General features: G+C 50.7%; 6 protein-coding genes across 6 annotated transcripts; 4 read left to right on the forward strand and 2 right to left on the reverse strand.

The window, feature by feature from the left end:
* NUU61_002256 (uncharacterized protein) lies at nt 1–870 on the forward strand (the record flags this gene model as incomplete). Its single annotated transcript, XM_056652838.1, has 1 exon — nt 1–870. One exon carries the CDS (start codon nt 1–3, stop codon nt 868–870), a length of 870 nt encoding a protein of 289 aa, XP_056513905.1.
* A 2,595-nt stretch (nt 871–3,465) lies between these two features.
* Nucleotides 3,466–7,268, reverse strand: rom2 (putative Rho guanyl nucleotide exchange factor (Rom2); the record flags this gene model as incomplete). Its single annotated transcript, XM_056652839.1, has 4 exons — nt 3,466–3,552; nt 3,616–4,047; nt 4,103–4,533; nt 4,589–7,268. The coding sequence occupies 4 exons, from the start codon at nt 7,266–7,268 to the stop codon at nt 3,466–3,468; spliced, it is 3,630 nt and encodes a 1,209-aa protein (XP_056513906.1).
* Nucleotides 7,269–8,068: 800 nt separating this feature from the next.
* On the forward strand, nt 8,069–8,972 carry NUU61_002258 (V-type proton ATPase proteolipid subunit; the record flags this gene model as incomplete). The annotated part of the gene is made up of 8 exons (XM_056652840.1): nt 8,069–8,116; nt 8,168–8,185; nt 8,246–8,258; nt 8,325–8,374; nt 8,445–8,584; nt 8,647–8,731; nt 8,794–8,879; nt 8,936–8,972. 8 exons carry the CDS (start codon nt 8,069–8,071, stop codon nt 8,970–8,972), a joined length of 477 nt encoding a protein of 158 aa, XP_056513907.1.
* Nucleotides 8,973–9,470: 498 nt separating this feature from the next.
* NUU61_002259 (cAMP-dependent protein kinase) lies at nt 9,471–10,859 on the forward strand (the record flags this gene model as incomplete). The annotated part of the gene is made up of 4 exons (XM_056652841.1): nt 9,471–9,708; nt 9,783–9,872; nt 9,942–10,066; nt 10,137–10,859. 4 exons carry the CDS (start codon nt 9,471–9,473, stop codon nt 10,857–10,859), a joined length of 1,176 nt encoding a protein of 391 aa, XP_056513908.1.
* Nucleotides 10,860–12,396: 1,537 nt separating this feature from the next.
* On the reverse strand, nt 12,397–13,533 carry NUU61_002260 (glycosyltransferase family 32 protein; the record flags this gene model as incomplete). The annotated part of the gene is made up of 2 exons (XM_056652842.1): nt 12,397–12,425; nt 12,480–13,533. 2 exons carry the CDS (start codon nt 13,531–13,533, stop codon nt 12,397–12,399), a joined length of 1,083 nt encoding a protein of 360 aa, XP_056513909.1.
* Nucleotides 13,534–15,360: 1,827 nt separating this feature from the next.
* NUU61_002261 (glycoside hydrolase family 43 protein) lies at nt 15,361–16,703 on the forward strand (the record flags this gene model as incomplete). The annotated part of the gene is made up of 2 exons (XM_056652843.1): nt 15,361–15,939; nt 15,996–16,703. The coding sequence occupies 2 exons, from the start codon at nt 15,361–15,363 to the stop codon at nt 16,701–16,703; spliced, it is 1,287 nt and encodes a 428-aa protein (XP_056513910.1).
* Nucleotides 16,704–16,903: the final 200 nt, after the last annotated feature.

A 16,903-nucleotide genomic window follows, 5' to 3' on the forward strand; every position in this document is an offset into this window, starting at 1 on the left:
ATGTTCTTCACTAACCCAGTGAGTGGTACAGCCGCTCTCCACGGCTATGACTACAAACTTGTTCACACAGATGCACCGAATGACAGAAACCCTAGATGGACGAAGGTCGCCAAGATCCGAAAAAACATAGAGCACTATGACTTTGTCGTTTTCATGGATGCTGACACCGTGTTCAAGTATCCTGCTGTTCCCCTGGAATTCCTCTTCAATCGCTGGGGCATTACTCCGCGCACGCTTGTCGCCGCAGCCGACGATCCCGATAGAGCCGAAAATGATGACAAGCGCGGTGGCATTAACCAAAACGCGGGGTTTTTTATTGCACAGCGATCGCCCCGGACTCGGCAGCTGTTGGACGCATGGTTCTCCTGTGCTTGGGATCACAAGCAAAAAGGATGTTCCAAGTACAAGTATAACTTCCCCCACGAACAAGGCGCTTTTTCAACCTACACGCGACACCTGTTCAACGACACAGAAGATGTGAAGCGCCTTCCTTGTGCAGAAGCAAATGGGTCTCCGAGGACCAAAGCCAAATATGGCTGCGGGGGAGAGCTTGTAGAGCACTATTGGAAAGCGCAAGATGCGGTACCGGCGGCCTTCCAGAGCTCGATCATGCAGTATGTTCTATTACAAATGCATCAAAGGTTTAACGACAACCGAGAGGCCCTGGTGGAAGATCAACGCACCCCACATAGTGATGATGACGACGACGACGATGATGATGAAGATGACGATAATACTTCTGGGAAGAGTGGTACTTCTGGGAAGGGGAAGAGGGATGATGGAAAGGATGACCTTCCTGAAGAGGATGAAGAGGATGACGATCTCGAAGAGAGTGATGATCTGGAAGAGGGTAATATGGTCCCGGTATAGGAGTAGTCTGTGGATGAGATTGCTTAAAATAGAGGGGAAGTGATATAAAGCAGGAAAGTAAATAGGGAGAAACTGAATAAGAGAAATTTAATCTTGCTATAGCAATCATAACATTTAGAGAGAGAGAAAAGGAAAACGAAGGATATCACACCTCGACACTGACTCCTAGTACATCGATCGCTGAAATTAGCTACCATTGATGCCATTTTCGTCCCTTTTGCCCAAAGCCCCATTCATGTGCTTTAAGCCAGTAGACTCTATGTCAAATCTATAGCATACAACTAACATAAACTTCTCGTTTGGTATGAAGTCCACATCCGAACGGAAGTATGATTAATAGGTTTTGACTCTATACTTGGTAGTGTGAAGTAGGGTTGTATAATATTTTCTGTTGACTAGCGAAAATGAATTAAAGATTGAAAGCTTTCCAAGGTTCTTATACAGCCCGACCCATACCGGCTAGCAGCATGGGGAAATCCTGGGATGCCACACCTTGTAACCCCATCCTCAAGAAGCCTTTATCCATCTCTATCTTAGACTTTATTGCCATCAGTTCCTCGACATCCCAGTTTATCCACACAAAACGGCCATGCAGAAACGCCACCTTTTTGGTAGTCGCCCAGATGTAGAAGTTGCCCGGCAAGCTTTCTTCATCGAATGGAACTGGCAAGGTATCGTGCGTATAACCATGTTCCATATTTTCTTCCGTGATGATGAATCCGGGGTGCTAGACGATTAGAGGTCAATATCAGCGCTTTCTCATCTTTAGGGGGTATGTAGATCGCATCTTCTTTACCCGCCATACTGAGGATCTGTATTTCGGCCACTGGCATGTTCATCGCCAAATCTGAGATAATCCGAGTCATAGCGATCCGCGGAGAGCTTGCTGCTGTATAAGCCAGAGGCAGCTCATGTACATGAGTTGCATTGATAGGTACATAGATTAGGACCTGGGAATTCAGATAATCAGCCAAAATATGTCCAGCTCATGGATCAAGGGTGAAAAGTACTTTGCCCCCGCAGGTTCTTAACTCTAGACTTAAAACTTGACTGGAATCTAGTCTTGCGCGGGAATGAAAGGTTGCTCTTCAGGGGATGAGAGGTATGAGACATTTGGGAGGGGTGCTCATAAGAAACAGAAAGAATGATGGCAGCGAGATTCACTTTGTCAAACAAGAAAGCAAACGCTGGTTATCTGGAGTTGTCAAAGCTAGCGACTATTCATGACTATCTCATAAGCTACGCTCCTTGTCTGCAAGTCAGCATGACGCTTTCCAGGATGTACTTGTAAGGGCCATACTATTGAACCCATACGATTTAGTGAAATATCAATAAAGTTGAAAGTTAATTCTAGGCGAACTTAGATAGCTCACATAGTTGAAGCCATACTTGCCAGCTGAATCAAGTTCCTTTAGGCAAAATTAAAGTGATAGAACTTCCTTAAAGAGTGCAATAAATTCATTAAACACTCACACTAAATGTAGGCATAGAAGGCTCGTAACCCTCAAAAAGCCTTAAAAGGGTGTTTATATACTAAGGATGTGTGGGGCGGCTTCCAAGCACAAGCATTTTCCACTTGATGCATACGAAAAATCTGTCATCTCATACCTGTACCTGCCGGCCCATTGCTTCTGTAGATGAACATCTCTCCCCGAGTTCCACATCAACACAGCTACTTTGACCGGTTTATCCTCGGCCAATTTCTATCGCGAAAATGAATGGGCACGAGAGCTACAGAAAAAAATAACACCACTACAGATATTGCCACCGAATGCTAAGCATTCTGACATAAAGTAGAAAGTCACGAAACCCGAGCCAAAGTGGGTCAGATAGAGAAATACTTTGAATTGAACAATACAAAGAAGTCGAGAGAGATATAGGCATCACTTCGCAGGCTATGCGGAGGAACAAAAAAACCAGAAATGGAAGAAGGGAAACAAAAGAATTCAATAGACAAAGGGGTGGGGGAAAGAACAAAGAATTTTAATGGAAAAGAAGTAGCAGAAAATCGAAAACGAAGAAAAAAGCAAAACATAGAACAAGAACAAGAACAAAGATGCAGAAAGTATAAGTAGAAGCAGACACGCGCGAGAAGTGGTATTTGCGCTCCCATTGTACACACAAGAGAGAAACGAGAAAGGGAGATAAGAAGAAAGGTTGCAAGCTCCCTGAGGCTTCAAGAAGCAGCTTGCCGGAAAGGGAGAGAGAAAGAGAGAGGAAAACAGAAGGGCGATGACTGTGGAGAAGACGAGGAAGAGGGGGATCTTCGTCACGGTACAGACACAACGGCAAAAGGTACGCTCGGCGTCAAGAGAACGGAGGAATATGGATGAGAAGAAGGATAGAAAAGCCAAAACATCATTAGAAGGGCGTTGAAATAAAACGAGGTCCTTTTTGTTCTCTCTTTCTCTTTCATTTCCCCGTCTTCCTTAGCGAATCCTAACCAGCAGTTTTTGTTTCGGGGATATAAGGATGCTGGACAATCGCTCTCGAGGAACAGCGGAGTGGATGAAGCCCCACGAAAGAAAACAGGGAAGGAAAGAGGAGGTGAAAAAGTCGACGCGAATTCATCTGTGTCATGCACTGGGTACGGTATCACACCCCGTGTTGTTGTGGTTTGTTCCAGAAGTCCAAGCTGGCAACCACATCCTCACCCCCTTCGTCCTCGTAAGCGTAGATGATCTGGAGATAAAATTAGCAAAGACCAAAGAAAATAACGACTCCAAGGCTCCCAGGGTGACATACCTCTCGGGTGGAAGAGTGCAACATGCGAATGTTTTTTCCAGTAATGATATGGATCAACTCGCTGGTCTCCACGTGGCGGATCTCAACAAAGTTGGGCTCGAATGCTAAGATGTAGGGGTACGAGAGGGCAAAGGCGTTCGGGTTGCCTTCCCACGAGATCCTCCAATCGGGTCGGGCCCGCCACCCATTGCGGTTGACAAAGAACGAAAAGTCACTGTAGTTGAGAAGGAATTCACCGTTCATCCGCTCAATGTGGATAGGCTTCACGTTCTCTTTGCGAGCCACGAAATCGAGAGACGTATCAGCCTGGTCGAGAAGGGATTGCGTCTCGGTGGTCTCAAGGCTGACTACCTCGAAACCACGTGAGCAGCCAACGCAGAGGGTGGACCGCAGGAAGTGAATCGAAGAAGATTCGGCAGGGATATAGTATTCCTGAGAAAAGTTAGTGACTTGCAATGAATCTGAAAATAAGACAATGAGAACGAACCTTGAATGGTTTGAGCGTGTCCTGGCCACTCTGGAACATCTTGCTGACCGCAGACTTCTTCTTGCCCCTTGCCAGATTGTCCATGGGCTCGTACACTTTGATGGTACTTGAGAGACCCGATGTCTTGACTGAGCAGACCAGGTGGCGGCCGAGGCCAATGCCCGCCTTGAAGAAGTTGGCGTGGCCTTGAATCTTCTTGGGACGCTTGGCAATGGCGTTTTGGCCCTCTCCTAGTTCAAGAGCCTCCATTGGGTAAGAAGTGAGAGTCTTGTTCGCCAAGACCAGGAGTAGTTGATATTCTTCCAGAGTATCGATTTGCGTGACCTGGCTTGCGTCGAGAACCCTCCTCGGCTTGGCGGATTTCTCTTTGGGCCAACGTTCAGAGAGATAGATACCGCTGTCCGTTCCGTAGACTAACTTTCGACCTCCATCTGACCGCGAGTTAGCGAGCGAAATATTGGCAAGAATGTGCGGATATTGACTTACCGATTGGAACAAGGCAATTCACCCGGTTGATAGCCGAGAAGAAATTCTCGCAGAGCACCGTTTTGTTATAGAAATTGCTGTTGCGTTCCCAAAGCTTTCTCTGCTGCTCCTCCACCATTTCAATGAACTTTCGCCTTTGGGTGGGGGACGTGGCGTAAAGAGTCTGTTCGTATCCTCCCTTCCCGAGGTGTCTGAATGTGATCGGGAGCTGCCCGTCCTTGGCTGGGGGAGGATTGATGACGGCCTTGTTGGATAAAAGACTTGACGAGGGTCTCTTGGCGATTCCTAACCGGGGGATCACCTCGTCCATCTGCGCAATCACTAGAAGCTCGAGCGGAATTGGCTTCTTGTAGACACGATATTCCTCACGTTTGTTCACCACCTTGATTCGGACGAGTAGTACGGCGTGATCAAAGAGATAGGCAGTGACTTCTGAACTGTCGGCTGTCGTTTTCTTGAACGCCATCTTCGTGAGCATTTGGCGGTTCTCCTCTGTGAGCTTCAGGTCCACATAATCCCCGGGACCGAATTTCAGTGATGCGTTCAGCTGGACCAAGTTGAAGTGATTTTCTGCCTTTCCACTCTCGGTATTGACGCGCGACAGAAAACTCTTGATGATCTTCACAGCCTTGGGAATGTCTTCCTTGTCTGGGTTATCATCCGCGGTGTACTTCAAAACTGACTCAAGGAGAAGCGGGTATCTGGCCAAGCGAGTAGTGGGCTTTGTTAAGTAGCCGTTCAACTCCAGCTTCCGGGACTCCTTGAGGCGCTCAGTGTCTTCGACGAATTTTGCAAAGCCGGGGTTCGAGGCCTTCTCCTTCTCAAACTCGTACTTTCCATAGAGTTGGTTGGCACCGTACTTGATGAATGGGTCGAAGCGAGGCACATGTTGAAGGAAGATGTCACCAACGGTCTGAACCACTTGGCTCTCCTTCTGCCGCGTGTTCAACGCCTCACAGAGGCCGCTGTTCACCTTCAGCACCTCCAAGCAGTTACCAAAGACAGTTCGGATGAATTTTTCTCGTCGATGTTCCGGGACAGGAGAGTGGTTTGTAGGGCCTGCAGCGCGCAATGGCCGCATCCAGAAATCCCGCAGGTATTCCAAGTCCTTGACGAAATCGCGCTCCGTGTACATGATTTCGAAAATGATCTCTTGCCGTTTCTTTTCATGGTCATCGAGAGCATCCGAGACTTCTTTGGGAACCATGTTGATCCATAACTTTTGATTGTCATTGTCGTCGTCATCATCGATGTGCAAGCTTCCCTTGGAGGCCGAAGTTCTCAGAACCGGCTGAGGTTTCAGGTTCAAACGGGCCTGCTGCTCCAGCCGTCGCGGACAAGCGATGGAATAGCAGAGACTGTCCCGGTTGCAGGTAGGGGAGTAGCATTCTGTCAAAAGGGTGAAAACACCGTTGACTTCTGAGCCGGGCGTATCCTCTCCCATCGTTTCTTTGAATTGATAGACCTCGCCGGAAGCGTCTCGGAGTCGATGGTCATAGGTAACATCGTGAAAGAACTTTTGAGCATCGAGTGCCCGACCCAACAGGAGGGCAAGGTTGCGGTCATTAGTCCGGATGATGGTTCCGATCAAATCCACTGCGTCTGTTCCCGAGAAGGCATTCTGATATGAAAGTCCGTTCTTCTGGCGTTCGCCCAGGGAGATCTTCTCTCGGAACACATCCGCGACGCGGGAAATCAATGCAGGATAAACCACGGGAAATTTATTTCGGCGAGAATTGCTCGAGACGAGAGTAGATTGGCCATTGGAGTTCTGAGTGGCTTGACTCTGCACACTCATCGTACGATCAGGCGCGATAGTCGATGCCATGGACATTGTGCGGGATCTCATTGATGCATCACTCGGTGGACGAGGGGGCTTGGCATAAACATCCGGTACACTTGGTGGAATAGCATCGAATCGGGCTGCTTGCTGTTGATCGTGGCCCGACGGCGGTCGTCTGTGGGGGATGGACCGTCCGCTGTTCATGATATGCGCATCTCGTTCCGACGCATATGAAGTCATGGACATGGCCCGCTCATTGGTATGCTTCTCCGGGACCGGCCGCCCCAACTGAGTGATCGGAGCACCGGCGTGGTAAGGCTCCCGGCGGGAGGCGATGGCAGAGGTGTGGTTGAAGTTACTGGGCGGGGCCGGGTACGCCGGACCACCCAATTTAGCCATTGACCTTGACCTCGTCGCATCAGAATTCAACGCAGGTGGAGGCAAAGGTCGGTTGAGGTCCCTGGGGTCCGGGTATTGGGACGGCGGGCCGGGTCTGGAATCCAGGCGTTGGGGTCGAGGATAAGCGTAACGTCCGGGGTACGGTCGCGGTGGTTGCTGCGAAGTCATCGTTGCAGCCCCCGGATTGTATGCTTGGTACTGTCCGTTCGGTGGCCCTGGTGTATACCCGTTGGGTGGCGTGGGTGGCGGTCCATATCCATTTGAGATTTGCCGTGCTGGCGGCGGCGGCGGTCTCTGAAATTGGGGTTGCACGACATGCGACGACATGGTATGAGCGCGACCCTGGGAAAACTGCGGGGTTTGGGAGTTCATTGTCTGCGCGCGTCCCGGTGGCGGTGCGTTCCCAAAAATGTCGTTATAAGCAGCGTCTCGCTGCACGGACGAGGAAGGGCCGTAGGGCCGGTAGTTCCGGCTACGCTGGCTTCCCAAATCCGCCATGGTAACGAGATCGATGATCGATGAGGCGCAGTGAGTCCGTTGAATACGAAAGATGAGGTCTATGCCGTGATTCAAAAAGGAGGCGAAAAAGGGGTGGTTATCCGAGTCGATCGTAGAGAGCGTTTCAGGGCGTCGCAAGAGGGTACTGTTCAAGATCGTAGACAACGGAAGAAAACAAACGGGGACAACGAAAGTAGCGACCTCGTGGCAAACAATGACAAGAGGGAAAAGGATTAGAAGCGTCTCTGTGCAAAAAAAGGGCCTCAATATGCCATAGCTCCCCTCGGTTTTGGAACCCTAGGGACTTTGAAGGCGAGATCAAAATCAAGCGTAAACGAGCGCCAGGAGCCGTGAGCGCAACAAAGTCCAGGCTCCGTGCGAGCTCATACCCTCAGCATCTCTCCTGCAGGAGGCAAAAGGAGAAATAGACAGTGGGTGTTGACGGAGGGTGGGGGGTGGGGAGGAAGTGAATGTTGAAAACTAATCAACTGGGGGGGTGGAGGGACCAGGAGAACGAGGATGAGGCGAGTGACGGCGAGCCCGGTATTGGCGTGTAAATTAATTACGAGAAACGGTGGTTGCCACGGAAAAGACGCAGCCACAGGGGTGGTATGGTATTGTCATAGCCAGAGGGCGACCAAGGCCCGGCTACGGCGGGCGAAGTGGCCCTTTGAGACGCAGGGAGCAGCAACGCCGCGATAGCAACACTCGGTGACCTTTGCTTCTCTCAGTCTCGGTTTGCACCGCTCTGATTTTCCCTTTCACTTTTGTCATACTATCCAACTTTAGGCACCTTCACCATGGCTGAAAGTGATCTTGCGCCCAAGTTTGCTCCGTTCTTTTCCTTTGTGAGTATCTCTCGATCCGGAGCTGGGAGTGTTATACTGACCCTGTATTAGGCTGGCATTGCCGCCGCAGTGAGTTCATCGAGAAAGACGTACTACCGGATATGATGCTAACGATTCATCCACCCGAAGATGGTCTTTGGATGTACGTGAACCGCGCATGGTCGAGTCTTAACCTTGGGTGACCGAACACTTACTGACAACCTCCCAGCGGCGGGTGCAGCTTACGGAACGGCAAAGTCGGGGATTGGGATTGCGGGCGTGGGCACATTTAGGCCAGACCTGATCATGAAGGCAAGACAACAAGCGGAGACAACCTGACAACTCGCAGGCAAGCATCGCTGACCGAACTCTCACCCTACAGTCCCTGATCCCCGTTGTCATGTCCGGTATTATCGCGGTTTACGGTCTGGTGATTGCAGTTCTCATCGCGCAAACGGTGAACCCAACAACGCAAATGAGCTTGTACACGTACGTTGGGATGGGGACGAGATGAGCTTTGGTGTCGACACATACTGACGGGGAATGTGTAGGGGATTCATGCATCTAGCAGCCGGGCTTTCAGTAGGCCTCTCGGGGGTGGCCGCGGGATATGCTATCGGTATCGTTGGTGACGCGGTAACTACTTCCCCGGCTTGGAGACGCCTGCTGGGCTATAGAGTTCTAACCGCTGTCCCTAGGGTGTTCGAGCTTACATGCAACAATCTCGAGTCTATGTGGGATTGATTCTCATCCTGATTTTCGGCGAAGTTTTGGGGCTTTACGGGTAGGTGTCCCCGGGTGACAGGAATCAGCAAGGTCATTTACTAACGCGCGCAATAGTCTCATTGTTGGGTTGATTCTGAATTCGAAGTCTTAGGCGCCGATCTCTTCCTCTACATCTTCCACCCACCATACAGTTGGTCGCCTAAGGCTCTGGCGCATATGGCGTTGCATATCTAATGCCTCACATCCATAGATGGATCAGCAGAGCGTGGTAGCTATCCAGAGCCCTGACCGAGATCTGGGGAGTCATTTGAAGGTTATTATGATTATTTTCGGGGTGTATACTAGTGTGCATAGAATGGGATCAAACCCCAGGATCAGCTGGCAGATTCCGATTTCTCACCGTAGCTCTGTCCCCTTTACCCGTCCAGCCCCGCCCCCATGGGATACGTCAGAGCAGAACTTCATTTTCGCAACTTTCTCGGTGCCCCGCGTTTTCCCCTTTCTTACTCTTCTCATTTTGGGAACATGTTCTTTTGACCCGAGACCCGTTCAAGCTCAGTTGCCGATGTGGTTGGCGCGCGAACAAGCTCGACTCATCTAATTTTTGTTTTTTTCCTTACCGCATGAGACATGGTCCCTGGCCCCTCCAATGGCGACCGGAACAGTCGAGCATTCTGCCCTGAATGAGATGCAGAGCACCGGCACTAGCAGCAGTCCCCGTAATGGGATCCATCAGCGGGAAAGGTCGCTGGTCGAGTCTATTCGCTCCTCACCGCGCTCCGCGAACCCGTTCCTCATCACTGAGCGGCCCGACGAGAAACAGCTATGTATTTCGTCGAGGACTCTGCGGGTGAGAGACTTCGTGCTCATGAAGACTCTCGGTACCGGTTAGGATGCTCCAATCTCTTCTGCTTAAACCAGTGCTCGTGATCTGACTGCTTGCTTTTTTTTTGGCCTGAAGGCACTTTTGCTCGGGTGTGGCTCGCGCGGCTGAAGGATCAGAAGGATAAAAACACGGTTTATGCGTTGAAGGTTCTTCGCAAGGCAGATGGTGAGTAGGGTCCTCTGGTTAATGCTTGCAACAAACGGCTGCTGACCTCGGCTATTCGGAACTGGTCAGTGATCAAGTTGAAGCAAGTGGAACATGTGCGCAACGAACGGAAGACCCTCGCTGGGGTGGTCGGTCACCCCTTCATAACGACGTTGGTCGCATCATTCTCGGATGAACAGAGTTTGTACATGTTGGTGAGTGGTGCCTGGATCTGCTAAGCAACTACTCGTCTTGGGTTTCTGCAGCACGCTAACCAAGTAGTAGCTGGACTATTGCCCCGGAGGAGAGATCTTCAGTTATCTTCGACGGGCACGGCGTTTTAGCGAAGAAACATCGAGGTTTTATGCCGCGGAGATCACAATGACAATTGAATTTTTGCATGACATCCACGGCGTCGCCTACCGTGACCTCAAACCAGAAAACATTTTATTGGATGCCAACGGACACATCAAGCTCGTCGACTTTGGCTTCGCGAAGCAAGTGGACAACCGTGAAACATACACTTTGTGCGGAACGCCCGAGTATCTGGCCCCGGAGGTCATTCACAACAGCGGCCATGGACTTGCCGTAGACTGGTGGGCGCTGGGGATCCTGCTCTATGAATTTTTGGTCGGACAGCCCCCATTTTGGGACCAGAACCCCATGCGCATCTACGAACAGATTGTCGAAGGCCATCTGCGCTTCCCTGCGAACATGTCACCAGCCGCTCAGAACATCATCTCCCTGCTCTGCAAAACAAACCCGACGGAGCGACTGGGCTACATCTCCGGCGGCTCAGTGCGAGTCAAGTCACACCCGTTCTTCCAAGAGGTAGTATGGGATGACTTATTCTACCACCGGGTCAAGGGCCCGATTCTCCCGAAAGTGTCACACCCTGCCGATACAGGCAATTTCGAGGATTACCCGGATCCTCCTGATGTCAGAGGCCAGAACCTCTACACCGATGATTTGAGAAAGAAGTACGACACTCTGTTTAGCGACTTTTGATGCTTTGGTTTCTCTGTCCGGCTTGACCAAGCTTCGCCTTGATTACCCGTTTTTCCTTGCAGAGGAAGTCTGATTAAAGGCCCACGGCTCTATGCACCCTATGTCTCCGAGCATTGGCTCGCGCGAGCGCAAGGCCTTTGGGTCACTGGGTCTGCAACCGTGATTGCTCTCATCCCTTCTTTGATTCTACGGTCTCACGAAGCCGCCAATAGCCGATCTGGCTCTGAAGGCTCAATATCGCCGTGCCATTTAGGCTTGTTGAAATAGGCCAACCAATCTGCTCGCTCTCACGCGACGCTACTTGGGAGTCTTATCCTACTCCTACCACTCACTACACCCCCTTCACCCTTCTCTCACTTTCTTCTTATCTCTCACTCTCTGTGTATATCACTCCGCGTCTGTTGGGGTTTACCATCTGATCCTGGTGGGACTCTCTCTGGCAACATTTTCTTTTCAAGTGCAAATATTTGGATCGCATTATGCTCCAGGGTCTCCCGTTCATGTCTCCCCCATGACCCGTTCTTTTATCGGTTTTTGTAATGCCTTCGCTTCTGGACATGATCGCGTGTCTGTGGGATGGCCTGATGATCATGCATTTTGGGTGGCTGTTTTGTCCTTATTCTTGTCCCTTGTCTTTCTCTGTATTCGTGTCAATGTTCTCATATAACCCCAACCTCCACCCCATCTTCCTATCCGTATATATCTCTCTTGTTCTTGTTCTTGGTTTTGGTTTTGATCTTGGAACATACCCTTTGGTGAATTGATTTCTTGGATGATTGCACAACTCATTCTGCTTCTATTACGTGGTAGAAAAAAATATCCAACCCTTATAACATATGGTCTGGAGGAGAGCTCTCAATTGTACCTTTTTTCTTCTCATTCAAGAGGTTGGCAATGCCTCCAATGCCTCCAATGCTCCAAAGCTGGAGGACTGTAGCCGTGGGAATGAGGAAATCTATTTTATCTGCTGTTCTCGCCATTAAACTGTCTTCTGATGAAGGTTCTAGCCCGCTGAATAAAAGAATTGTATAGCACAGGAAATAATAACAATGATGCCGGAGACGGAGGAGACATTCGTACACAAGAGGGGGAATCATTAGACATGGATCGCGTGTGTATAATCGCGTGTTCTGGGTTGACGCTTCTCCTACATGTCACTGACAACCGGGGAACCGGCCGGTGGTGTCTTTATATAGTTGACGGCGTCCCAGAAAAAGAATCTGGAGTTCAGATTGAAATCAAGGATGGTCGCCCGAGTCGACAGCATTGCTCGAGGCAGTGTCCGAATAGAGAGACCTGAGGGTGGAGTCTTGGATATTTCCGGCAAGACACTGGGTTCCTGCCCATAAAGGTTGTTCCCAGAGCTCCTGAGACTGGGTTCGGTGCTTTTTGCTGCCAGGCGGAGACGAACGGAGGCGACGAACAATCACTTCACCACATAGCATATCTGGTGGGCAGATTATGCTTTCGTGGGTGGAGGTCAGTCAAAAAAAAAAAGCCAGAATAATCAAATGATAACCTGGACTTGGAATGCCGCTCAAAGCGACGGGTCTGTTTTCCATGTTCCTGAGAAGGCGATGTGAGTATGAATTTCAAATTAACAGTATGTTCAAGACGTACCATCGAATTCATGTTTCACAAAAGCCATAGGATCGTCGGTATCTCCAGCTTCCATCTGCCCAACACCCGGACTGAAGCTCGTAATAGGCAGGACAACCACATCGCCAACTTTCCGGTGAGTAGTCTGGTGACTAAAGTCTTCATAGGTGACGTTGCGATCCCCCGGCTGGATATTGAAGTAGGCCGGGTTGTTGAAGTAGCGGAATACAGCGTCAGTCCAGGCACCCGGACCCGTGAACTCCATGATAGTCTTATCCATTTTTCCTTTCTTGAGAACCCCTTCCCTCTTCATGCGCAGGGCCTCCTCGGTGACATAAGCCACCATGTCACGAAGAACAGGGTGTCCCGGCTTGGCAACGATAGTCCACTGACAGAACTGAATGCGGCGCGTGTACCAGTCATGCCAGTCCGGACGATCCGGATCGGCCTCGATGCCGATAGTGAGACCCACGGTGGCCCGGTCGAGCGGCTCGGGGAGCCACTCGCGCACGGGTTTCAGGGCCAGCGTGTCAATGTCGCTGTAAATGCCGCCACGCGCCAACAGGATCAAGTATCGGAAGAAATCGGCTTTCATGACCGCCAGCGGGAGCGATTCGTACGCCTCAAATACATCTGGCATCGAGCCGTATAGGTATTGGATCAGATTGCGCTGGAGGTCGTCGGTAATTACGTCGTGCACAAATCCCGGGTGCAGCTCGGTCCAGCTAGCCTCGGTGACGCGGTACTCGTCTTTGAACCACATGGAGGCCGGGGTGTATTTCCAGGTCTGCCAGATATAGGCCGGGAACCTGTTCTCGAGACGGTAGGGGAATTGGTACCGGAGGCGATCGCGTAATGGTGCCAGCGACGACTCCGTCAGAGGCTGTTGGGACCACCCTTTGGTCGCCTTCAATCGCGCAGCATCCAATTCTGCAGCCTCTTGCTCCTCCGAGATCTTGTGCACTGGCTTGTAACCCGGGGCACCGGGGACGTCGGGCGTTCGCGTCGAGCGAAGGAAGAAGGTGAAGGCGAACAGGCAGAGGGCAGCGAGCAGCGACTTGCGAAACGTAGGCATGCTGAGCAACTGGGATTGGAACCGGCCGAGTTCCTTAATCGAATTAAAACAGCTGTGCGCTGGCGCGGATCAAGACAGGAGAAACCTCGGCCTGTTTGTTTGTCTTCGATAGAGGAGCAATCGGGGGATTCGACGTCAACGCTCGCCCTCGTGGCCGAGTCGCGTTTGGCGTGGTCGGGTCCTGGCTCACGAGGATCTTGGGAATGGCATTCTGCACTCTTCAAGCACCGTCGAGTAGAATCAATGTCGTTCAAGATGCAATCCGATGCCGGCCGGAGATAGGGAATGCGCAAAACGAGAAGAAAAAGGAGATGCGCCAAGATCAGAAAACCGGGTCAACGCTAGGCGCAAGGCACGATGGCGCCCAAGAAGTGAAAAAAAGATGAAGGACGAACCCCGCTGCCACCAAGACCTTTCTGTCAAGTAAAATTGAGGATTGCGTATGCTGGACAGCAGAGATGCTTGTTGCAGAGCCACTCACGTGGCCTTCGGACTTGGGTTCCTGGCTGCCGAGCGACCCGCGGATTGAATCCTGCGTTGGTGGATGCACCTTCTCTTTCTCTCTATCTCCAGAGAGAAAGAAATGCAATCGACAGCTATCTACTTTCCATTGCGACACTTTCTAAATCTCACAGGATCAGCCTCGTGCCTCATCCCCACCGGCCGCGCGTCCCCAACGGGCGATGATCGCCCTGACAATGGGTGTCTTATTCGTCATGCTTATCCTTGACTGGAGCATCTCTCTGCTAGCATCAACCATGACATATCCTAGAAAAGAAGTGACTGGGACTCCGTGCCGTTCGACTAACATTGACTGCAGAAGTGATCTGATACGAACCCGTTCACCACCAGAAATACTATTGCCTGGTGTGAATCGTTCAGCGTTATTCATTGACCCTCGGCCACTTTACTTGAGTGCAGTATTCCTGGTGGATAGAACGCGTATGCCACTAGACTAGCGACATTGGCTGTTTCGACAAGAGCCGGCGTGATATGCAACCACAACGCACGCGCAGGTTCATGGTCATGCCTGAATACTATAGGCAAAACACCGAGGGCCGATTGCTGGAGTCTCTAGCCACGGTTTGTGGCTTTCTCCGGCCCCAAGACCTCCAGGGCTGTTGCAGACAGTTGACATCTCGACTTGATGCCATGTGGCTGAAACATTAGCAGGATTGCCTGGAATACCCCGGAGCAAAACGGTTTTCCTCACCGTGGTTCAAATCATGATCAAAATAATAGCTAAACAATGCTATTTATGTCATGGACCGGGCAATTCTGCAAAGAATGGATCAACAGAAACGTCAAAATCCGCAAGAAATCGGGCATTTATTTGAATACAATCATTGGCCCTGGTTCCCCTATCAAAGCTTGTTCTCCGTTTTTCTTCTGTCTCCTTTTTTCAATCGAGGCCTTCTTCTAAATGTGAAATGATATATCTCAAAGTACCGAGACTTCAGACAATTAGATATCTTTGTCTCAGTAATATCTGATAGGGTCTACATTGCACCGTGCCAGCTTGTCGCTCGATCCCTTCATCCCGCCCCAAACCCTAATTGCGACTTGGTTGCGCTTTTATCGGTCATTACAAAACTCTTTACTTGTCCTCAGTCTTGATGTCTCATTCAATTTCCTTACCTTATTTTCCGTCTCCATAGTCTATGCAAGGAGTCGAGCTCATATGCAGTCTCGCGCTCCCATAGCAACCTCCGAGTAACCTGCAATTGTGCTAATGTTTACCTTGGATCTTTCTTTCTGCATGCAAATATCACCCCAGAACCCAACACTTCCTGCAATTCTTGCACGGAGAGACACCAAAAAAACATAATGGGTGACGCACTTGTCGCCCCTCAGCATGAGACACACACCGCACCCCCAGCGGTTCAATCTCGCACTGAAAGCGAATCAGCGGGTGGCATAGACAGTCCAAACTCGACAGAACCAAAGCCACTGGCAGGGCCGGTGGAGGAAGAAAAGAAAGACTGGCTGCCTCGATCATGGGGTCAACCAAAGATTGCCATAGTCATTGCACTCTCGTTGTCTGGAACGATATTCCTGGCACTGGTGATTGCTCTCCCAGTTGCTCTCACGCACCGTCGAAATCATGACCAGTCCGTCGCATACGAGCCAAAATATCACCACAATCACCCTAGCTACCAGTCCAAGGCCAACCGTCCCCTCTTTGCTCTCCACAATTTCCCAGACCCGAGTCTCCGTCAGCATAATGGGACTTGGTATGCTTTTGCAACGAACCCCAAAAAGAAGAGCCCCAACACCATCCATCTGCCCGTGGCCACGTCGACCGACTTTGTGAACTGGACTCTTCACAAGGGATATGATGCGCTGCCAACAATGGGCGACTGGGAACGAAAGGAAAACCACTGGGCTCCCGATATGATCCAGCGGGTAGGTGAATCCCCTATTCCACTTGACGGACTATCTTCTCATACCTTCGATTCCAGCACGACGGGAAATTTGTGGTCTATTACTCTGGCCTGGTGAAGCACTACGGCAAGCATCATTGCATCGGGGCGGCGGTCTCGCAAGACTCCGATCCACTTGGGCCATACATTCCCCAGAATGAGCCATTTGCCTGTCCGCACAAATACGGCGGCGCCATCGATCCCTCACCGTTTCAAGACACGGACGGCACCATGTATGTGACGTATAAAGCCGATGGCAACACCGTCGGCCATGGCGGGGACTGCAATAATGGCAAAGACCCTCTCGTGCCCACCCCGATATTTCTGCAGCAAGTACAGAAAGACGGCGTCACCAAGGTTGGCGACCCGGTGACCATCCTCGACCGCGAGCAGAGCGACGGCCCTCTAGTCGAGGCCCCGAATATAATCCGCAGCGCAGATGGCACGTACTTCCTGTTCTTTTCTTCTCACTGCTTCTCGACACTGGGGTACAATGTCAAGTATGCCCATTCCAAATCAATCAAGGGTCCCTATCAGCGAGCTGATCGGGCCTTGCTCCAAACGGGCGATTTTGACTTGAAGGCGCCCGGGGGTGCCACGGTTGCGCCTGATGGGACCAAGATGGTTTTCCACGCCAATTGCGGCGGTGCGCGGTGCATGTATGTCTCGGGTATCGACATCCGCTCTAACCATACTATCATCGTATCCACGCTTGACCTTCCATCAAATTCAGCTGGCGACTCGTGATAAACCTGTCAGATCAGACCCCGGATTTGGACCGTCTTCTCTGTTTATATTAGCGTTATATATAGCATCACCACGTTAGAATATTTCGCGTGCGAGCCCACGCTTGGATCTGTTTGATGCCATTATAATTCATACGAGAGATCTTTCATTTCAATGACCGTCGAAGCAAACTGGACTTTCCCCAATGGTTGAGGAAGTGA

The sequence above is a fragment of the Penicillium alfredii genome, assembly GCF_028826965.1.
Source record: "Penicillium alfredii strain IBT 34128 chromosome Unknown utg000004l_segment0_segment0, whole genome shotgun sequence".
Classification (NCBI taxonomy): domain Eukaryota; kingdom Fungi; phylum Ascomycota; class Eurotiomycetes; order Eurotiales; family Aspergillaceae; genus Penicillium; species Penicillium alfredii.